The sequence below is a fragment of the Bombus vancouverensis genome, chromosome 1, assembly GCF_051014615.1.
Source record: "Bombus vancouverensis nearcticus chromosome 1, iyBomVanc1_principal, whole genome shotgun sequence".
NCBI classification, from domain to species: domain Eukaryota; kingdom Metazoa; phylum Arthropoda; class Insecta; order Hymenoptera; family Apidae; genus Bombus; species Bombus vancouverensis.
In genome coordinates this window covers 18876944-18898088 of record NC_134911.1, presented here as the reverse complement: position 1 = coordinate 18898088, position 21145 = coordinate 18876944, and the positions used below count along the sequence as shown (strand labels likewise).

Genomic DNA, 21145 nt, shown 5'->3' with positions numbered 1-21145 from the left:
CTATCAATGGTATGGAAAAAGGTACAGTGGCCTTGTGAACTGAACAAGTAACGCGGTAACATCGTTGAAGGTTGATTCTTTTTTGTTCATTTTGAAGATAATCTTTAAAACACTTGCAGATCATCTTTCCCACTTCCTCGTGGAATAAAGAAACGAAGATGTTAATACTGCCCTGATTGTCTTAAGACGTTGTCTTAACCTTCAATCAGTTCAATTAACAAACTTTGTTGCAGAGAATGTTGTTCCATCCAAGATGTTATTTCGATTGAAGAATTCATTTTGTGCTAAAATTGTTATGTTCCCGTATGTGATGTGCATACAATTCCATATTTTTATGAGTAAATACAATTTTTATTTTTAAATAATACAGGAAATGAAATCTAAATAAAATTTTCAATGTAGCACTTTAATTTCGATATATTATATATTTTTGCATAAGTATTAGTAGCTTACTTGTTACAATGAAATATATACTGAAGCCTTAAATTTGGAGTAAACAGTAAATATCGGACAAAATCGTCGTAAAAAGAAAAGTTTATTCTATTAAAATTAGGTAATAAATAGTATGTTGTGCATAAATTTATTATTTTTGTTTATGTATAAGATCGTTTTATTTTTATACATTTATATTATACTACATGTATATAATACACAAATTGTTATAATCCTTGTTTCTACTTTCTTTTATGACCTCTGGTAATGTTTTTAAGTTTTAGGAAACAAGCATGCGAATGATATCAATCAAGGCAACACATCTGTTTACATGATTATTTATTCAGTTTGTATTGTCACTTTGTCAAAGTAGAACAATGGAGTGACATTACAAAAAAATCAAGGTGACCTTTTGAAACAATTAGATAAGCCTAGACTGTCATAGCAATTTTTCTATTGAACCTATTCTACATGTATGCGACACATTTGTTAGTACAATCGATAGTAATATTTCAGATAATAATGTTAACTGTCTCACGTTCGATGTCTTTTTATCAATTCGTGCAAGCATAACATTGATAACGTTATTAATAAATCGCTATCAATTATTTAAAATTAACTGATAACGTACATGTATAGTCAACTATGTTTATCGCATGAATTTAAAAATAATACGATTGGCTGTATCATTAATAACCTAGTCGAAACAATATATTATCTGCTTTTTAAGTATATAATTTTTAACGTTCAATGTTATTTAATGGCCTATAAAACTGTTTCACATTTTACACTCAATATTTCTTTATCCTCTTCCAATTTAAATGTTAATTAAAAACCAATAATTATTAATGTGGGAAATATCATTCTTGACATTATTTAATTATAATGATGAATAAATAATGAATAATTATCGTATTGTGATTTGTAAACATACAAAAACGTAATTTCGAAACAAAATATCGAAGTTGAATGTAATCGCGAATTATAAAATTTCGGTTATTTCTTCATAATAATACTAACAAGCTCGAATACTTTTTAAATCAAACTGACACTCAACTAATATGTTGATTCAAGATAACATGTTAATTAGTATCGATCGTATCGTTTTACATTCTTCTCTTGGTTAATAATAAGGGCCAATATATTGTGTGTATGTGAAAAAGAATCTGCAAGATCCTTATTTTTCATAATTATCTACCAAATATGTATACAAAACAGTTTGATACGTTAAAGGGCCATAATATATACCCAAATATATGTATAATGATAGTGTATCTACGTAATAAACTTTTTCCAGTCATTGATATTGTAGTATATCCGTGATATTTTAAATAAATTATTTTGTATATTTTTTTAGTAATTACAAAATATTCTTTATAATATAATTAATAACACTTTACCATACTTCGAAATTTATGGTTGCATTATATCTTTTCAATTTATCGCAATCACATTTGAAAAATGTGAGACAAAAACGAGATAAGATAAATCATTTCTGTTGATTTTCTAATTTCAATGCCATCTAGTGGCTAACGTTGTACTATAATATATGATATAGTGAAAAAGGGAAAATAACCTGTCAAGTTCACAAACATAAATTTAGAAAAGATATGTAGATAGTAAATAGCTAATGTTCTGTCAATGAGTGATTAAGCAAGTAAAGTAACAATTAATATTTATGTAATACGTTAACCAATATTTTTAATGGGTTCGAAAGACAGGCAAAAACACATAAGTACAAATACACAACTTACCCACAATCAATAATTTGATAGTCAATAGTCTTGGTAATATGAGATTGATCGAATATAATTATTACATTCTTAAAAATATTGGGAAGTCTATTCTACTACGATTCTTGATCTTCGATTGGAAACGATTCTATACGTTATTCTTATTAATATCTGTTTTGAAAATTTAGCAATGTCACAACTACTAGAGATTATTATTACACAAAAAAATTGTCCATAAAAACTCGTCGAAATTAACAAACTAACCGTAGAAGCTTTTTTATGCTTCCAACATACTTATACATTTGCACGTATTTACATACAAAATCTATTACATAGCAAGATCAATTATTTTTACAATGCCATTAATCGAATCCTCAATAGAACTATCCCAACGTATTCAAAAATTTTTTCTCACAAAATACGATCGTACGATCGCCAACTTGAAAAATACAATAAAATTCCGTATCTATAAACTTTCTCTATCAAACGTCATCGAATGGCATTTAAACCGCGAAAAACGAATCTTTTCTAGCGAGAACGCGTTCATTTTTATCGAAGTGAAACCCAGTCGCAAGTTCCTCGAGTTTCTAACGAGTTTCACCGTTCGGCGCGAGGAAGATTTATGTCTGCAACGGCCAAGGGAATACATACTATATCCATTGGTGCAACGTCGTCGTAGAAGAGAGAAGGGGACGACGTTGAAAACGCGATCGATCGTTGAAAGATCGCGAGACGATCGACGGACCGTGTCTTTCACGATCGTCGCGTCGGTTCTCGCCCTTATACGGCGATGACCGGTTTGCAATGAACTTATCAAAAGCCGCTCGAGCGAGACGGTTCGATCATTGATCATTATCTAGTTGCCGGTAATAATCGGTCGATGGGACGCAAGAGGTTAAGTGGACCGATCGCGCACAACGTAATGGCGACCGATTTAGCAACCGTTTCGGACAAACCGGCGCGCACGATCCTTCTAAATTAGCGCCGCTTCAGGACGCGACGTGATCTCGTCTGTCCGCCTTTCTTCCGTCCACGGGCCACGATCGCCTTTTTTAAACGATCGCCGACCCAATTTCCCGAAACCCACTAACAGGATCTCGGCGTTTGGTGATTTTAAATGAACCTGAACACTGTGACACGATTTGGGGTACGGAAAGTGGTGTCGTAATTCGCAAAAACGTGTCTTGCAGCTCGGGACAGTTTCGATCGAATTGAACAAATCGACCGAGTTGAAATGTAAATACTCTGAGTGTTAAAAAATAATAACACGAATATTTTTATCTACAGTACGTGTGATAAATGCAGCGTGACTCAAAAAATAGTCCCTCTTCGTGTTTTTAAATTGTTTACGAGGGAAATGAAAAATTCGTCGATTTCTTTATGCGTATGATTTATCGAAGGTTGAAAGTTATAAATGTGGAAAATCATATTAGTATCAAATAGTCACCATCAGTTGTTGGGGTTTAGAAAACATTTCGCCGCTCTTCTAACGATCGTGACGTGGAATTCCAGCTTTTGAATGAAGGATTATGTTTAAATAAAGTACAGTTAATGATCAAATGTCATAAATTGGAAATTCAGCATATTTTTTTCCTAAATCAACCCTATTGTTCTCCCTACTTCTTCTTCACGTTTGTATCTCTTCAGATACCTTCTTTTCATGGAATATTTTTCTTCTGGTATACTCTCTTCACAAAAGATATAGAATACACAAAGACGGTAAAATTATAAAAACCACCTACTGTATATCTTGATAAAATCTATCGAAACATAACATTCAGAGGTTCGGCTCGTACAGATCCGCGAAGAGAACAGCATGGTTAAATATTCTATTCTTCGATATTATTGTTACGTATTCTTGAAATATACTAATTTTTCAATATCCTTGTTTATCATTCATGACATATTCTATTTTCAGTATTCTGTAAATACAAAACGCAGATTGAAATGTTAAATTGGAGGTTATTGATTTTATAGAGTTAAAAGAGATTGAAAGGTACAGTGTAGGTCGAAGCTAGATTAAAACTGGAGTACACATATAGGTTAAATTGGAAGGAATTGATTTCAGGGGGTTGAAAAGGTTCGTAGAAAATATTACAGTGTAGGTTGGAAGTGAATAGGGTGTAGGTGGATACGTAGGTGGTTGTTGGGTGGAAGTGAATAGGGTTTTAAGCGAACACGTGGGTGGAAGTTGCCGAGTAACAGTGAATAATAGAGTGTAGGTGACTACGTAGGCAGAAGTTGTTGGGTGGAAATGTCAAGGTTATTTCATTCAAATGAGCGATGATGTATCCTTATCGCACGATATGACAGAATGGGGTGGAATAAGATCAACTTTATCTTATCTTGAATGATTGCCTGTGTAAGGTAATACGTTTTTTTTTTTTTTTTTTTTAGAGCAAGGAACAAATTGCTATAATGTGATCATTGATGGTTACTATTGTAAATCTACAAACACTGAAATAATAATATTTTCACATATATTCATTTGGCCAAATAAATTATTATATTGTATAATTATACCTCGTAAAACGTAATTTTTTAAGAGAATGTTACTAAAGAATGTGTAGTACTATTCAACGTACTGTGTATCTTTGTTTTCTAAATTTTCCTCCAGCGATACCAACGTTGAAAATGAAGATGGCGATGAACTTGCGAAAATTGTATAAAATTCGGAAAACCAATATCTTTCAGAAATACTATCAGAAATACGGTATCTGGATGACAAAGTTACATAGGCTAATAACCTTATTCCGGTGAAGTGTAAAATCACATTTATTTCAATCGAAGAAAACGAACACTTCATACATTACGACCTAACATATGCATATTAATTTTCCTGTTTCGTTTTATCAATTTTCTATACTTGTAGAAACACGAATTTATCTTGTTAGGAAACGAACCGATAAAAATGTACATGAGTTATTGATTATAGTATGATCTACTGCATGATCTAACATCTACTGCTTCTTTGTACGCTCACAAAAGTTCATTTGAACTGGTGCACGATATTTCATACAAATCCCTGGAGAGTTTCTACCTTACATAACACACTGGATGCTCTGCTAAACGATAAAGCCATTTACACCGGCTGTTTTACCAAACGATGAAGTCATTCCAACGGATGATCCTTTAATTATTTTCATCAACATATTAATGTTGCACGTTGATCAAGCAGTTCACGACCCCTTACTTAATTTCAATCATCCGGCCCGCTCGGAAACATTAATAAAATCATCAATATTACGCGCCGAATAATGTAACAGACATCAGAATCGAACATAAGAGAAGATAGAATTAAATTAATGACACTACCGATCGCGATTCGTTTCAATCGGTACTTTTTATACTTCTGTTTGTAGAAGCTGTTAACACAAATGTCATTTCATGTCGAACCTGATTAATGAAATTTGCGTACGCTCAGTGAATCTCGGCGGTCCTTTACTTCTACGAGTCTATGAAGCAAAATGTTTGAGAAGGTGAAACTGGAAAGTCGTAATTTCAGGCTACTAAATACCTTAGGATTATTCCGTACGAAGACGTGTAATTAACATCATTATGTACGCGCGCTTGTTATCTTTCTATTGCCTCTAATGTAAAAAGAAATGTACGTATATAAACTAGTTATAGCGGTATAGTTTGAGAAAAATAATTAATTCTCATCGCGTATGAGAATGATGAGATACAGCTTCCTCCTACGAAATTTCATTCTCATATCTTTTATTAGATTTTTTTACGCGTCATTCATTATCAGCGTTTCTGAGATTCTGACGTCGGTTCGATGAATTATCCTACATGTTAACGTTTGCAATAAGTATAGTAGTACCTCTTGATATTGACTTCTTATAGCGAACGATTTTTTATCATAAAATTACTGAATCGCAAATTTTCTTGGATGTAGAAAGGTAATACAAATAAATTTATTAATTAACTATTGATGGGTATATAGCACAAAGACATGAAGATTTTACTAATTTTGAAATAGAAATTAATAGTTTATTATACAATCCTCTCAGAACTTAAAATATTTGAATTTTCTATGCGAAAATATATTGCACGGAAACATCTATGTTGCGTACTGATATTCAAATTACTGCTTGATTAGTCACAATTTGAACAACGTGTATCAATTAGACGACAGCAATTAAAAACAAATTCCACGCACATTTTTTGTCAAACATCCTTTGCAACATTCTTCATGAATGTACGCAGTTGATCCTTGGCGGCTGATTGCCTATCGTATCCCAACAAGTTGCATAAAATGTTGATTTATGGTTTCAGTCGTTACGTTGATTTAACCAAAAAAGATCAGTCGGGTTTAGAAAGTTATCGTAGTCTTAACTGATGCAAGTTATTTGAACCAGTTGCTGCTTTCTTATCGTAAAGATATAAACGTAAAATCTCTACGGATTTGTAGATTATGATATTTTTTATCTATATAGGTAGTACTTCAGTTATTTAAAGAGTGGAAGATTAGCCACAATTATGATCTCTATTGTTACTTATATTTGTATAAATTACTTCTCTTCTGAAACTCGATGATTTTAGAAAGGAAATTCTATGTTAAAGATGATAAGAAGAATAGAAAAATGAAAGATTTGTAAACATGAACAATGAAGTACACATTTTATGGAGTCTAATCGGATAGGCTACTGCTTCATTGAAATTCGTTCAAATTCAATTATTTCTGAAAAGGCTAGAAACTTCAATGAATAGGTTCTTTTTAAAATTATATTTAATTGCGTTCACAAAACCTTGGTGCGAAAATACAGTTAAATATCTGCAAATCTTTGCAAATCTGCAACTGATTTCTCTACGATTTACCATTTCTTATCAACGTTCCATACACAGCAGTTTATGAAAATGTTTAAACACTTGTTGCAGACTACGTTTATGTGTATGTTGTGTACGTTATATCAGATGTTCTTGATTACATTGATAAGTTATGATTACCAAACCAATCTGAGACTGTATATATAAAGTATATAATATTTGATTGTGAACATATATTTAGTAAAAAATTATTGTACTGTATAAATAGCCATCTTAGACGCATAACGAGTATTAAAGATTGTTCCATTGAACCTACAGCTTATTTACTTGATGATTAATTGACAGCTCAAATATTTTTTTGATTTTGATGTACATATGTACTTGCACTAAATAAAATAAAATAAATATCTTGTAGCTTCCGCGTGCACTTTTAAGCTTGTCTTTTTGCCAATATAATTTTATATTATATCAATCGAATCATGATAGCCGGGTCTCGTCGCAATACTAATAAAATTTCAAAATATTTCATATAATACACACGGTATATTCATAAAAGTTATATGTAAGCGTTCGAATGATTTTGTGAATCATCGCGAGTAAGTACGTACGTTAATTAATTCAGAGCAAGCTATAATACACGGGGGAAAATCAAAAGGGTTGCGGAAATAATAAAAGAAAGATATATGTACGTCTGTCACGGTTGCGTAATTTAATAATAAGCATCGTAGAAACGTAGACCATGGCTCGATGATGTGCGACCTTGTTGCATCTGAATACGAACGATATACGTACGTATGCGCCGCTTTCTCTGTAATTATAGGTTGCTCTATCGTACCAGGAACCGGCAGAGAGCGCACTTTTCCGGTTTCGCTGGCCAGCGTGTCTCGATTAATGACCTTCTCGCCGTTTACGCTCATTTCGGGACTTTGGCGCACGATTATTTATGCGCTAATAAAGACAGATGATCACGATAGATTCTCCTACAATCGTGACACGGATTAAGGTTGCTGCGACACGTTTGATCGGATGATAAACAGCGAGCACGCGATTAAATAATGAAGAAAAATTGACGGTAGTAGAAATGATACGCTGTAATAGCCTTTGTAGCTTTATATATCAGCTCAAATTGGGCTTCGGATATCTTCATTTTAATGAAATGTGATCATTAAATACCTGGTGTCAAATTCTCTCAATTTGTAATATTTTTCGTTCTTCTCTCTTCTTTAACGCGTTTAACATTATATATCTTGGCATAGAGAACGTATGACATCATAAATATGACGATTAGCGCTAATGGTCAGAGTTAAATAAATAATATTTTAAAATAAATTAAATAACTTTAACCATTAACCAATATAATGAATAATTAATAGTTCTTGAGAAACGTTTCGTCTTATACTGTACTAAATATTTTTTAATTCTAAAATAACATACATTTTTCTTAGGATCACCATGTATAAATAAAGTTAAATAGTATTTAAAAGAAAGATTTCTTTTAATTTAATCTTCCATCTGTTTAAGGTTAATTGGTAATAACAATTGACACAAAGTTTAGTGCTGTGGAAATAAGATAGACTGTACTACATAAAATGATATAGGGTCTGACCTTAATAAAGGAAGGAACAAATTGAATTAAAAGATTCTTTCACGATTGAATTTTTATTTTTCCTCCAAGACGCTTGATGGTCGTAGTACAGAGTCTGTATTTCTGCTCAATTAGCTTATGATATTTAAGCACCTAATATTTTTAACTACTATTTGTCTAATGTTTTTGTCTAATATTTTTGAAATATCAATTCGTTTTCCTAATATTCTTAAAAAAAGAAAAAGAACAAAATACTATAGCTTAAACAATTCAAAAAGATTTGTAAAAATGCAATGCAAAATTCCCAAATGATTATTCAATAAGGTCGAAAACAATTTCAATTATTCGTCCATCTAAATTTCACTTCAATCCATTTCTCATATTCGATCAACTTTGTTAACGTTGCAATATTAAATTTGAATTATTCCATCCATTATTCAACGACATCGCATAATTTTCTTCCTTTCATTCTCGGTAATATGAAACGTTTCTCAAAAACTGTCAATTATATATCAGATGACTAAGTTGTAACATTATCTATCTCTGGAAAAACTGCCGACCATACGACGTTTCTCGAATGCTTTAACGATGTTAAATAATTGTCTGTATCTTCGAATATGTTCTTTTTCTCTCTTCTATTGGAATATAAGTTTCATTATCGCGAGGATACACAAGCATTAGTGCCGCGGCAATTTAGTATTGTTATTCACTTCCGAGTATCGGATAATCGTGTACAACGCCGATTTAAGACTTGCTAGGATCGTTTATCACAATTGTCTTTACGAACCATTTGATAAGAAGCAATTATTTCTGTTCCTCAACGTACAACCTTGAATTGGTCAAGGTGAGATCAAACAATAACTCGAACTATTTCTTTTTTCGATAAAAGAATGTATAGTTGGTTTACGGGTAGAGTGATAAATCTTAAAAGTCGTCAGGTTTGAGATTTCAGCAGAAATAAACGCTAAGAGCGAATTATTTTCCAGGAGTATTATTCGAAAACAATTATAATTGTTAGTAAGAAAATATTAGGTTGTCCGAGAAGTTTCTTTCGTTTCATAAGGTGATAATAGATGAACAACAATTTCTGTTTTACATTATGTTATTCAATTAAATGTGATCTATTTCGTTCTATTTGACATATTGAAAATGTAGACTAGTAGCTACATTATAGAAGAAACAAAATTCGTTCATTGCTAAATTCGTCGACGATTAATAATTTTTCATTTCAAACTTTCCACTTCAAACTGATTTTCTGGGCAACTTACCTTTTTATTTCTGTTACTCTTCTAATGCATTGACAATGTTAGCTTATGTAGCTAGTTTCCTAAAAGTCCTTTTATTTTCATTCGCGCATGTCCTCATATATTACAGAAAATATGAATAAATCTGCTTTCCATCCTTGTCAATGTAGGAAGATATTTTCATACATGAGAAAACACACGCAAATACGTTCTTACGATTCTATGTATCATATAATATTCTTTTGAATTCTGGAATGGCCTATTCTGTTCGTGTTCATTCCTCAATGTATATTTACAAACTAAGCTTTCCTCAGATTACAATAATTTTTTATAACTGTATTTATCAGCGTACTACAACGAGTACTAGAGCTATAAGAGTAATGTACCAAAGACTAAAGAGAATCATTTTATTTTAATATTATTTTAAATATTTTCTTTTATTTTAAATATTATCTTTTTAAAGACTTTTAAAGTTGTATTCTTTATTATTACATCATCGCTATTAGGTACCTTTTTGTTACTTAAACGGCGCATAGATACGATAAGAACGATCGATACCAACTGAATATATATGCTACGATGCATTAGTCCTTTCAGTTCCGCGGATCGGATAGCAACAAGTTATTGCAGTTACGGCGACCTGTCTCTTAGATTTGAATCTAGTATTTCGTTCGTCATCGAATGCTATTTCAAAGCAACGCCGATCGAAATAGAAGATAAACGATGTTCTGCGAGCTTGTCGAACGTTGCAGAGTGAACTGCGATTCCTCGTAGCTGATTCTGTGTTTAGCAATTAAATTATCGGTTCGTCGAAACGATAGTGATTGATACAAACGTTGCTCCACTTTGAACCTCCTTATCAACTAATGATTTGTCAGTGCGAAATTCGTCGTTGTTATGGAACAATGTAATCTTATCTGTTTCGCTGCTTTTGCACTTTCTATTTATTGTCGCGGGTATTCTTTCTTTTCTAAATAAAAATTTTAACAATTGAATGGAATTTTTCTTTTAACAACACGGATAACGATATAATATCAATTGATATTACAATTACCGAATTTTTTTCTATCCTGCTCACAGTTTGTAATTATAAACTTTGTTTCAATTCGATCTATCAATCATTTTATATTAATAAAAAATATCCCGTCGAAAAAGTGTTAAAGAGACGCCAGTATGTAAATTAAGATCATGATAATTATACATAAATACTTTAACTTGACAAAAGTTAGACTTTATTACAATCGATTAAAATACGATTCTATTTTACACGTCAGCCTTCAACTTACGAATAGTACTTTGTCGCAAGAGAGTTCGCATAAAACCGCGTGCAAGATTAATCAATTTCAAGGAGGTTCCGTTGCATTCGAGTGTGACAGAGCTAGAGTTAGTCGACAGGAATGACACTCGATAGCAGAATTAATCATCTAACCTTACGCTTAAAACGATTCAACCTAATCAAACAACATTAAACCAGTTTCGATAAACCAGTCGACTAATCAGACAAGATAGGGATCATTTTATACAGCTTAGAAAACGTTTCAAACTTTTTTTTCCATTTATCGTGTTTACTAATTAATTTGTTTCAGTTCCTCTAATACAATATCAATCAAATCTTTTAAATCACTAAATATGTACATTACTTTATCCTGCTTCTACCCCGCAAGTATTTCGAAAAATGGTCTTTAAATAGAGTAACGTCATGTCACCACGTTCGTCTGTAGGAAACGATCGATCGAAACCTCGAAAGTTTTCCACGCTAGGTGTAATATAGCGATTGAGTAATATCAGGGCGGAAAACTAAAGAGGAGAATGCGAGAGGAAGATTAGAGCTATATCGACGAAACAAGATCTATATGATCGATTCGTAACTGTATCGCAATTATTTCGCCGCGATTTTGGTGGTTCGAAATTCACACGAAACTGTAGATTAACCTCGTGTTCGTCAGTTTCACGAACTCATCCTTACTCTCTCTGCGTATACGTGTCGAGACATTAGAGTAGTAGAATTTTGGTACCGATAACACAGGTCCCTGTGCCTCGGACTATTAAAGCTTTGTACGCGAGTACCACGACGATACACGTGCATTATTTATCAAAAAGTAATTGCCAATAATCCTGGCAATTGATGCAATTGAAAATAATAAGACAAGAACAAAAGCGATCCGAAAGCCTATTTCGCAGCATCACAGCATCACGGTATCGTCATACTGGCGCGCCTGCTTTCGATTAATCTTGTTTTCGAGCATACGGGGAGGGGGGTAATCGATTCGACCTACTAAGCAAGATAGATACGTACATAGTTAGAAAGACGGTTCTTCCTCTCCTGTGGACGATGGTTCGCGCTTGGTCCAGTGATTTCGTTCCTGGATCTCGTTACCGATCGGCTCATTAACCGCGCCGATTAATCGTTCAGAGCTCTACGTGAGGTCGCGTAATCTCCTCACGATACAGAAAACGCTATCGTTCATTCTGGATCATCGAGATTACAGCGCCAGACGTCAATTTATCGGGGCGTGAGATCCGTTTCCTCGCCGGTGAAAAATTACGCCGGGGATCGGTATCACGTTGGGTGATAAAAGATTTGATTCTGATGGAGATTACATAACCTTTGACTTCTTGTGAAAATTCGTGAACGTAAATATGGATTTAGAATCTGTAGCTCTGAATGTAAATTTGAATTGGTTTTTTAATAGGGTTTTGAATAGGTGTGTGTAATGGCAAATGAATTTCTCGACACGTGTTTGTGATAATGAAAGTGCAGTTGAAAGGGTATTTGAGGGTGGTGAACACGCATTTGGATCGATGTTTACCACAGTGAATGTACTTTTGAATAGATGTTTGTGATATCGAATGTAATTTGGGATTTTAATCATCTTCTTTCTCTTGCGATCGGTTTATTTGAAAATAAATAACGTCGGTACAACTTGATGATGTACAAAATCTTTGTAGTAGAATTTTTGGTAAATCAATCGGATTAATCTAATCGATGCGTTTCAGCTGAAACATCAGACCAAGTCTCCAGACCATTTTAAACTACTAGTCAAGATAACTTGTGTAACTTGTGGTAAAAAAAGATTTTTTAATAAAATAAATTTTGTGTCATAATAGTAAATGGAACAAATGAATGTGTGTAATTTAATTCTTAAGAATTGAATATTAATCGTGCGTTTATGTAATAAAATCGAGAAGTTGACGAAAAGTAGAATTGATAGGTTTGGTTTCTCAGAGGCTCGTACGCTTTAACGTGTCATTCTGACACAATTCAGATAACGGAAGCACTATCGATAACGATGAATCATGCATAAAAATTATGGCAGACTTTAAGGAATAGTCAAGACGAAAGTCATCGTGCCGGTTTCACGCCATATGTTACAATAATTAAACACTTTTATACTTCAGAAGACAAATTTATACTTTCTACTCGTACATTACAACGATCATATATATTCATTAAGGTTTTTCAGGATTACATATCTCTTAAGTATGTTAACGTATGAAAGTTCGCAACTAACATTGTATTGTTAATAAAATAAAAATAAAGATCTTTTATATGAAAATACCTCGCGTGCGTACGAATGTCCAACAAGAGTGATATGATTCTTTCTTCGTAGCGGGAAGCCAGTTTAAAAGAGAGGTGAAAGTGGAATTTCACTCGGTTTCTTTTCCTATGATATAGAATGTAGATAACGATTGCAACCACCTTTCTTCGATACGTTCGACTTTTACTCAATCTTTATAAACAATCGATATCTAATCAAATATAAAGTACATGAAACATTGTTGAAACGCTAGATTCATTTATTATTCCTAGTCTTAATATTTCTTTGCGATCAGATTTATACTAGTTTCTCGAGATCGATAAAACATTGGTATCTGTTATATTAAATCTTTGTAACTATGACTAAGAGAGAAATCGTTTCTATAAATTACAAACACCTCAGCAATGTACTTGATTTTATTCGAGCGTGATAATCACAGTGATAGGACAATTACTAAGAACAATAGCGTTAGTAGATAAAATATCACGTCATCGAAAATGTTATAGAAAATGGTTAAGGAATGTAGAAGAGTTGAATCTTCTTTAATTTTTAATTCGATTCTAATAAGCAATGAAACTCGATAGAAAAAAATTCTACAAGTCACACTATTAGAAGATTCTTTAGAAATTAACGACTCCTATAATTTTAAAATTTTATTTTCCATTTATTTTCGTATTTGTCAATTATTGGCTCGTATAGAATTTTTCTAACAAATGAAATTTCATTCAATTCTATTATAATATCTTACTTTAGGAACATTTTCGTAAAAAATATATCCAGCTAGAGAAAATAATCATTTTAGAATTATTAGTATCCATAGCAATGACGTCGAATTAATAACGAAGTTAATAATTTACGATTGGGTATAGATACAATGGAATAAGTGATTTCAATTTTTTTGTCAGTAGTTTAACTATATGTATAATGTATTTTTTACGCGTACTAAAACATTTAATTTATTCGCAACATAAATTTCCTGTTATTCGACTATAGATGTTTATGCATTTATGCAAATTTGAAAGATGCAAGAATATCCAGGATGTACATAGAAATACATAAGATATCCATAATAACCATTATAATTCTAGTGGGCGAGTAAAATCTCTGCTTAGGTTCTATTTCTTAAGATGTATGCATAAAATTTGATTTTGCATAAGCATTTACAATCTGCCTATTACTATGGAAACCGCGATCGATTTAAAAGAGACTTATCTCTTTTATGAAATGTTATTGGCACGAAAATGAAAATAACGACTAGACTACGGATGTTTATGGATTTTTATGTTATAAGTTTATCTCATCTACTAAATATTATAATAAATATTCTACGATTATTGGCCCCTTAATTTAATAATAGGGAGTGATCAGGATAATAGATGATCCTGATAATAGGGAGTCGCTACAATATAACAGACATGTTTAAAGAAAAACGATATAACATAGAGAAATATTTTCATAATTTTATCAAACAGCTAATTTTATTTAAAAACTAGAGCTGAGAATGAGAAACGATGGAAAAATTGATCGGTAGACAACGGGAAGAAAAGCTCGCGGTTTTGTAATCGCACTAACACGCGGTCAAGCAAAGAAATGAACGGAATCGATGGCAATGGAAGCAGAATACAGAGAACCACAGGCAACTTTCACCGGTTTTCAATCGGCCTGTCGGTCAAGCCGCAGAGATCTATCGATCGATAGATCGGCCACGGGACAATCTCCTTTCGACGAATGCTCGTTCACTGTTCCTGTGTGTCATGCGATCCGAAGATCGAGGGAGGTAAGAGAGAAAGTGAATCGATGGACATTAACGTTATTTACATACGATGTTACATAACATATAAAAGGAAATATTTTTTTTCTCTTCTTCGAGACTACTGCGTCGAACGATGACTTTATATAATCAAAAACATTTTTTCCACTTTTTTCACATTTATTTAATACTCAGTGTTAAGGAATGCAACGCGGTGACTTTATGACACAGCGAAGCATTTTATACATTTTAGTATGCGTCTCACATGCGGCACTTGGTAAAAATTCGTTTCTTTAGAGATCATTGTTCGTTTCCTTGCTAGAAAAGTAGCCTAAGGTCATATCCCAAAGAATCTTCTGGCGACCTTTGACCTGCCGAGATTGCCCTGTTGCCAAACCAGCGACTAACCTCTTTATCTCCGCCCAAGGGGTATGTTTCGCTACAAATCTACTGGAGTAGGATACTGTAAAATTGGTTGCCTCTTAGAAACAAGTAGTTAGTTGTCAATCGCCATCCTTAGTTGCTAGTTGTTCTCCTTAGTCGTTACTCGTCACAAAGTCGACACTTGTAGTCGTCACCTGTCCTGGCCAATAGTTGGTTGTTGTCTCGAATTAAATCTCGTTTTCGCTAGTTTATTTATTATTCTTCGCCCTTGGCAATCGCGCCGGAAATTATTTCCCATATTAGTGGCTGGTCTTTCGAGTTAAATAGCTAGTTTTTTACTTGACAGACTATAAAACACTCTTAAAAAATAATGTGTTATACTAGAACTAGTTATTTTTCGAATTTCAGCAACTGTGGTTATTTATATTATACATTAATCTTATTGCGATAAATCTTCTCAGAATTTTTCCTTTTTTTTTTTTTGCTTGTCTTATTTTAGAGAAAGAGCTTTAATATTTATAGATCTCATTGGTCATTGATACAGAATTATATCGTCGGATACTCTATGAGAAAGTAATTACCCGTTGTTACGTCTACATTGACAATATTAATGAAATGGAATTATTTTATATACGATAGAAATGTTTTTCCACGATTAATCATACGCATATGTATGTATATTTATCGGTATGGATGTATGATAAGTTGAGAGAAAAATTGGTTAAAGTCGTTTAAACTTTAGCTTTTCTAGTTAGTTTTCTTTAAATATTCTTACAATTAGTTATGTTTATATTTCACAGATGATACAGTCTCCATGCTCGGCATTAAAGAATACAGCATGTTGTTCCAGCATAGACAGTTTATGTTTCTTACAATGAGTTCCTTAAATAAAAGTGTAAATCCTAAACTTGATGAAATAATTGTTGTATAATTATCATATAGAGCGACGTATAATTATTCTTACAATTATTAGAAACGAGACTGAGACTACATAATAAAACAAATTTGAAATATGCAACAGAATTGTGTTGTTCTACTTTTTCTATTCAAGAAAAAATTCCCTTATCAGTTGTCTCGTTAGTAGTCATCGGTTGCATGATATATTCCTTATATATATACATTTATACGTTACTAACATTATATAATCTAATTTTAATTTAAAAATATAAGTTATACAAATGATAAAAGAACTATGTTATTTAGAACAAATTTTATTTTGCGACCAATATTCCAAAGTACTTTTTGAATTGTTAACACTCATTCCGAAACACTCTGTGTACTTCAATACATTAAAGTACTGAAGATGTGCTAAAATGCATCGCTTCGTTGCAATAATAAATAAGTCTCGCGAAGAACAAAAAACGGATACATGTCGTTTTCGAGATTGATAAATTCGACAACGATAAATCTGACGGAGAATGATGACTGTGAAATGAACGTGATTTCAACTTATTCGAAACGTTGTATTTTAAGCATATTTAAGAAAGTTTCGATTGATTGACTGAATCGAGTGTCTGCAACATTTCAAGGATGCTTGAAAAAAGACCATGTGATTATTATGTATGAAACGAAATGCTAGAGTTTAAACATGTAACTTTAATAGATTTTATAAGAGGATAAGGCACATGCATCGATTAAATTAGCAGTTTCCAATGTTATTAATCAGCCAATATAATACTCGTGGCAAGATTATGTAACATTATGGCTTCTATTAGAAATATTCAGTTGATACGTGTGAAATGTCGTTTCTTCAGAGTTCCGATTTTACGGATCAATATCATTCTTCAATACGTGCTCATCAAATATTAACAGGATTTATAATAAAGATATTAGCGGTTCTTGAATATTCATCGTGAATAGCCAGAATATTGATATAGTTTTGTATGTGTGTTTAAAAGAAAGCAAAAATTGGCGAAACAAAAATTCTGCAACAGAAAAATTCAATGTTAAGAAAATTCCTCTGTAAACATTCTGCTGCTTTTCCAATACTATGTAAATCCATTTCATTTGTTTCAGACTAATCATTTAGATTCATACAAATCAGTATAGTTATCAATCCTCTTGAACTCTCTTTGCACAATTAAGCAATTAAGCAAGTCATAGATCATTTATGTAGAATTTCGTTTTAGAATTTTATATCAAATAGGACAATTTGTGAAATTTATTAATTAAATTTATAAACTTAGAAAAATTGTTGCTACTATACAATAGAATTTATGAATTTCTGATTCGTAACTTGTAAGTTGAAAAATATCATTAATAGTATTAGTACAATTGTGAAATTTACCCGTAATAAATGTAAAAAGAAGAGAATGAGAAAAAAAGGAAAATTGTAAATCACAATACATTGCAATTACTCGACAAAAGCATCGCACAAAAGCATCAGCACAATAAAATCTTCATTACTTTATTTTTTTTATCTCACCAACAACCCCATTCATATAGAATGAACAGAAACGACATCTAACAGAAAATTAAATTCATTCGAGACCATCGTTCTCCGTCACGATTATCATGGTCGAATTTGTTAAGACCTGAACTCGAATACCGTTCGAATTTATCAAGCTCTGCTTTCTCTAACCGCTAGCTTATCGTTCCATTAAGTTGTCGCGAGTCGCGTTTGATCGTGCTACAGGGACGACACGATTAATCGGTGTGAGAATTTCATACAATTGATTACGTTAACGTTTTATCAAATAGCTGCTTTTATTACTAACAACGACCTATTATCGACAACATTTTTCGAAAAATGGCAAGAAAGATTGACAACGAAGGAAATTTAATACTAATTTTTAGATGTTCTTACTTTGAATTATATGATTATGATTTATTTCGATTTATTTCGATATAAATAGAAATTCGAAGAAGGCTATTTATACAGCTTCACACTTTTATAAATATAATTAAGAACTACGATTTTTCATAGAAATTCACAAATTTAGATATTATAAGTATATTCAGTAAGTTCATTCATTGAACTAGATACTAACTAAAATATCATTCAAATAAATACAGTTTATATAAACAACAGTTCGGCAAGTAAATAATATAATTATAAAAATAAATTATTTGTCATTTGATAAAAATTGTACGCTAATCGTATGTCCAAATAGTGAAATTGAGACAAAGTTCAATCCTCGACTTTCGTTTCTGAAAGGTTTGTATAATGTACACAAGTTTTATTATTTCTGTTAATTATGACCATTGGTGTGGATTATCGTCGGAGTGTTAAAAGGTTGTCAACGAAAACGGAAGCATTTTGGCGCAACGGTGAAATCAACGGTTTCACGGAAATCGTGTTCCGATCAGGATGCAGAGTCGATTTCTCGACTCGATGCATACTCGAAGTGAGTCAGCACGGGCGTGTTGCACGTGGAAAAAAGTTTCTATCACCTACATACCTATTTGCTGAGGCGCATGTGACGAGAATGCATAAGTTAAGTGTCGTCTGGACCTCGTTAAAATAGTAACGACTATGATCATACTTGTCTTTACGACGCGTATAGAGGGACGAATGGTAAGGGTTGTGAGTTGGTTTTGTACGAAGATGCCTTGGATCTATGTCTTGGTGGTGGTAATAGTGTGATGGTAAACGATATGCATACACTATAAGCATTTGAACATTTCCCAATTATTATTGAAAATATATAAAATATGCTTCAAACGAGAATCTTTGATCTAATTTTAGTCTTTGATTTTATTTCTGGCAAGTATGTATATACAATTTGGAGATACTAATGAAAACATTGGTTGATTGAAAAGTTTATAGAGATTTTGTGAAGTGTCAACCATGAGTGATGCTGATATATTCCGTTGAAACTTATCAGAGTGTTTTGTCACAGCTGCATGACAAGATACAACAAATCGACATATGACAAAAGTATCAACCTTTTAATCAAATTACATCAAGTGCTTGTGGATGGTAGTGTAAATGTCAGACAAATAAATTAAGAAAATTCTAATAGGAAAGACTTCAAATATGATATGAATATGATAAAATGTATGTGTCCTTTACAAAAATGAGATTTATATAATATTGTCTTATTTGCAAACTTATCTATGTGTATTGCTATTAATTTACCTTCCTCACGTATTTTATATCTTTTCAATCAATTTTCAATTTATGCAACGTATATAGCAAAGTCAATATATTGAGATGAAGTCGCGGTATTCAAAATATTCTTGCGTTGTTCCCAGATTTTTGGCAATACATTTAATAAGATCAATGAAACGAATAACGCATTAATTAAGATAGAACTGAGATCTTTATACCATTAATAATAATAAACCACGCATACTGTTTAATCGATTAGTAGAAAATGATAGAAGTTTTGTAGCATCTTACTTACCCATCTATCAATGCAGGTCCCGATCTTCCATAACTTAAATCCGTTTGTCAAACTATGTCTGATAATAAAGTTGTGCGATAGTCCAAGTGGTAGAAGTTTATTGATTCTGTTTAACAGAAAATTCTCTTTATTCTTTCAGGAACATTATATATTACATTAGAAATTATTCTCAGTTTCTACGTATAACTAACTTTTAATTCTAAATATCTGCGGTATAATGTCCTAATGTTTTATGATACAACAAATAATACGCGTATTTTATAATAAACTAATGATTATTCAGTTTATTATAAAAAAATATCAAACTCTAAAAATGTATTGCATTGAGTAATTTAAAGTGACGAAGACTACGGAGGATGTATACGAGTGACGAATCTACTTAAAATTGAAAAGTGACTTGTTAAACGTGAAGTTTATCACCTGATGCGAGATGTGGGAAAAGTTTGCTTTCTGAGAAAACGTAACCCGGCATATTGACGTCTAGTTTTCTTGAAAAATGATAATTCAGGTGTTCCCGGAGAATTTCAAGGAAAAAATGTTAATATTGCGGACACGTACTAAACGTGCTCGAAGCGAGCTTAAACGCACACGCGGACGTGTTTTGTTTTAGAATTCAACGATTCGACGAGTCATTCACCCTGCAATTAGATAATTTGATCGTCTAGTATGCATATTAAGAACGAATGCTCGAATGAAATGCGCAAAATAGTATTCACTGAAAATTTTTTTTAACTGTTAATAATATCTAAATATTCCAACATCGCTTAAATAATTTAAATGTTAATCGACAATTTGTATTTGATAATAGTTTATTTGTGAAAATATAACAGATATTCCACTATAAAATTGTATAGATAAATAAGTGTTAATTTTCTTGAAACAATCCTTCGTTTTCATTAGCAGTATTGCTAATTTTGTTACAAAGAATCTCGTTTGTAAGTGTCAAGATCACAGATTTACTAGTCCGCGTGACTTGCATAACTTTTTTCAAGACTATTTATTATGACTTAGCGTCAGTGGTCCGTTTACGAGAAATTATTGCAAGAATGAGTAATGAGTATGCGATTCTCCATTAATCTTAAATAGACAGATGAATACACAGAATTAAAAAACAATAATACAATCTCAAGATATAGAAACTACTATATACCGAAAAAATATGTACATTTTTCTTATATGTATGTTCGATGCGTACATTAGCTTTTCTTTTACATGAATCAATCTAGATTTGGTTTTATGTGTATATAATACTTTAATCGCATACTATAATAAATACCTGTTATATTATAAAATTTATGGTGTAGTTCCCTAAGCTTTTCCCTGAATTTCTAAACTTCAGTATGGATATCAAATGAT

The 21145-nt window shown here is 32.1% G+C and overlaps 1 protein-coding gene across 2 annotated transcripts in view; it reads right to left on the bottom strand.

Moving 5' to 3' along the window:
- Positions 1 to 21145, bottom strand: part of LOC143303228 (uncharacterized) — a 249437-nt gene that overhangs the window by 91359 nt on the left and 136933 nt on the right. For both annotated transcript variants that reach the window (XR_013059321.1, XM_076622012.1), the window contains one exon: positions 19790 to 19895. Coding sequence is in view for 1 of the 2 variants with exons in the window: in XM_076622012.1 (XP_076478127.1) it covers positions 19790 to 19895 (106 nt within the window). In the remaining variant the exon portion in view is untranslated. The remainder of the gene's footprint in view (positions 1 to 19789; positions 19896 to 21145) is intronic.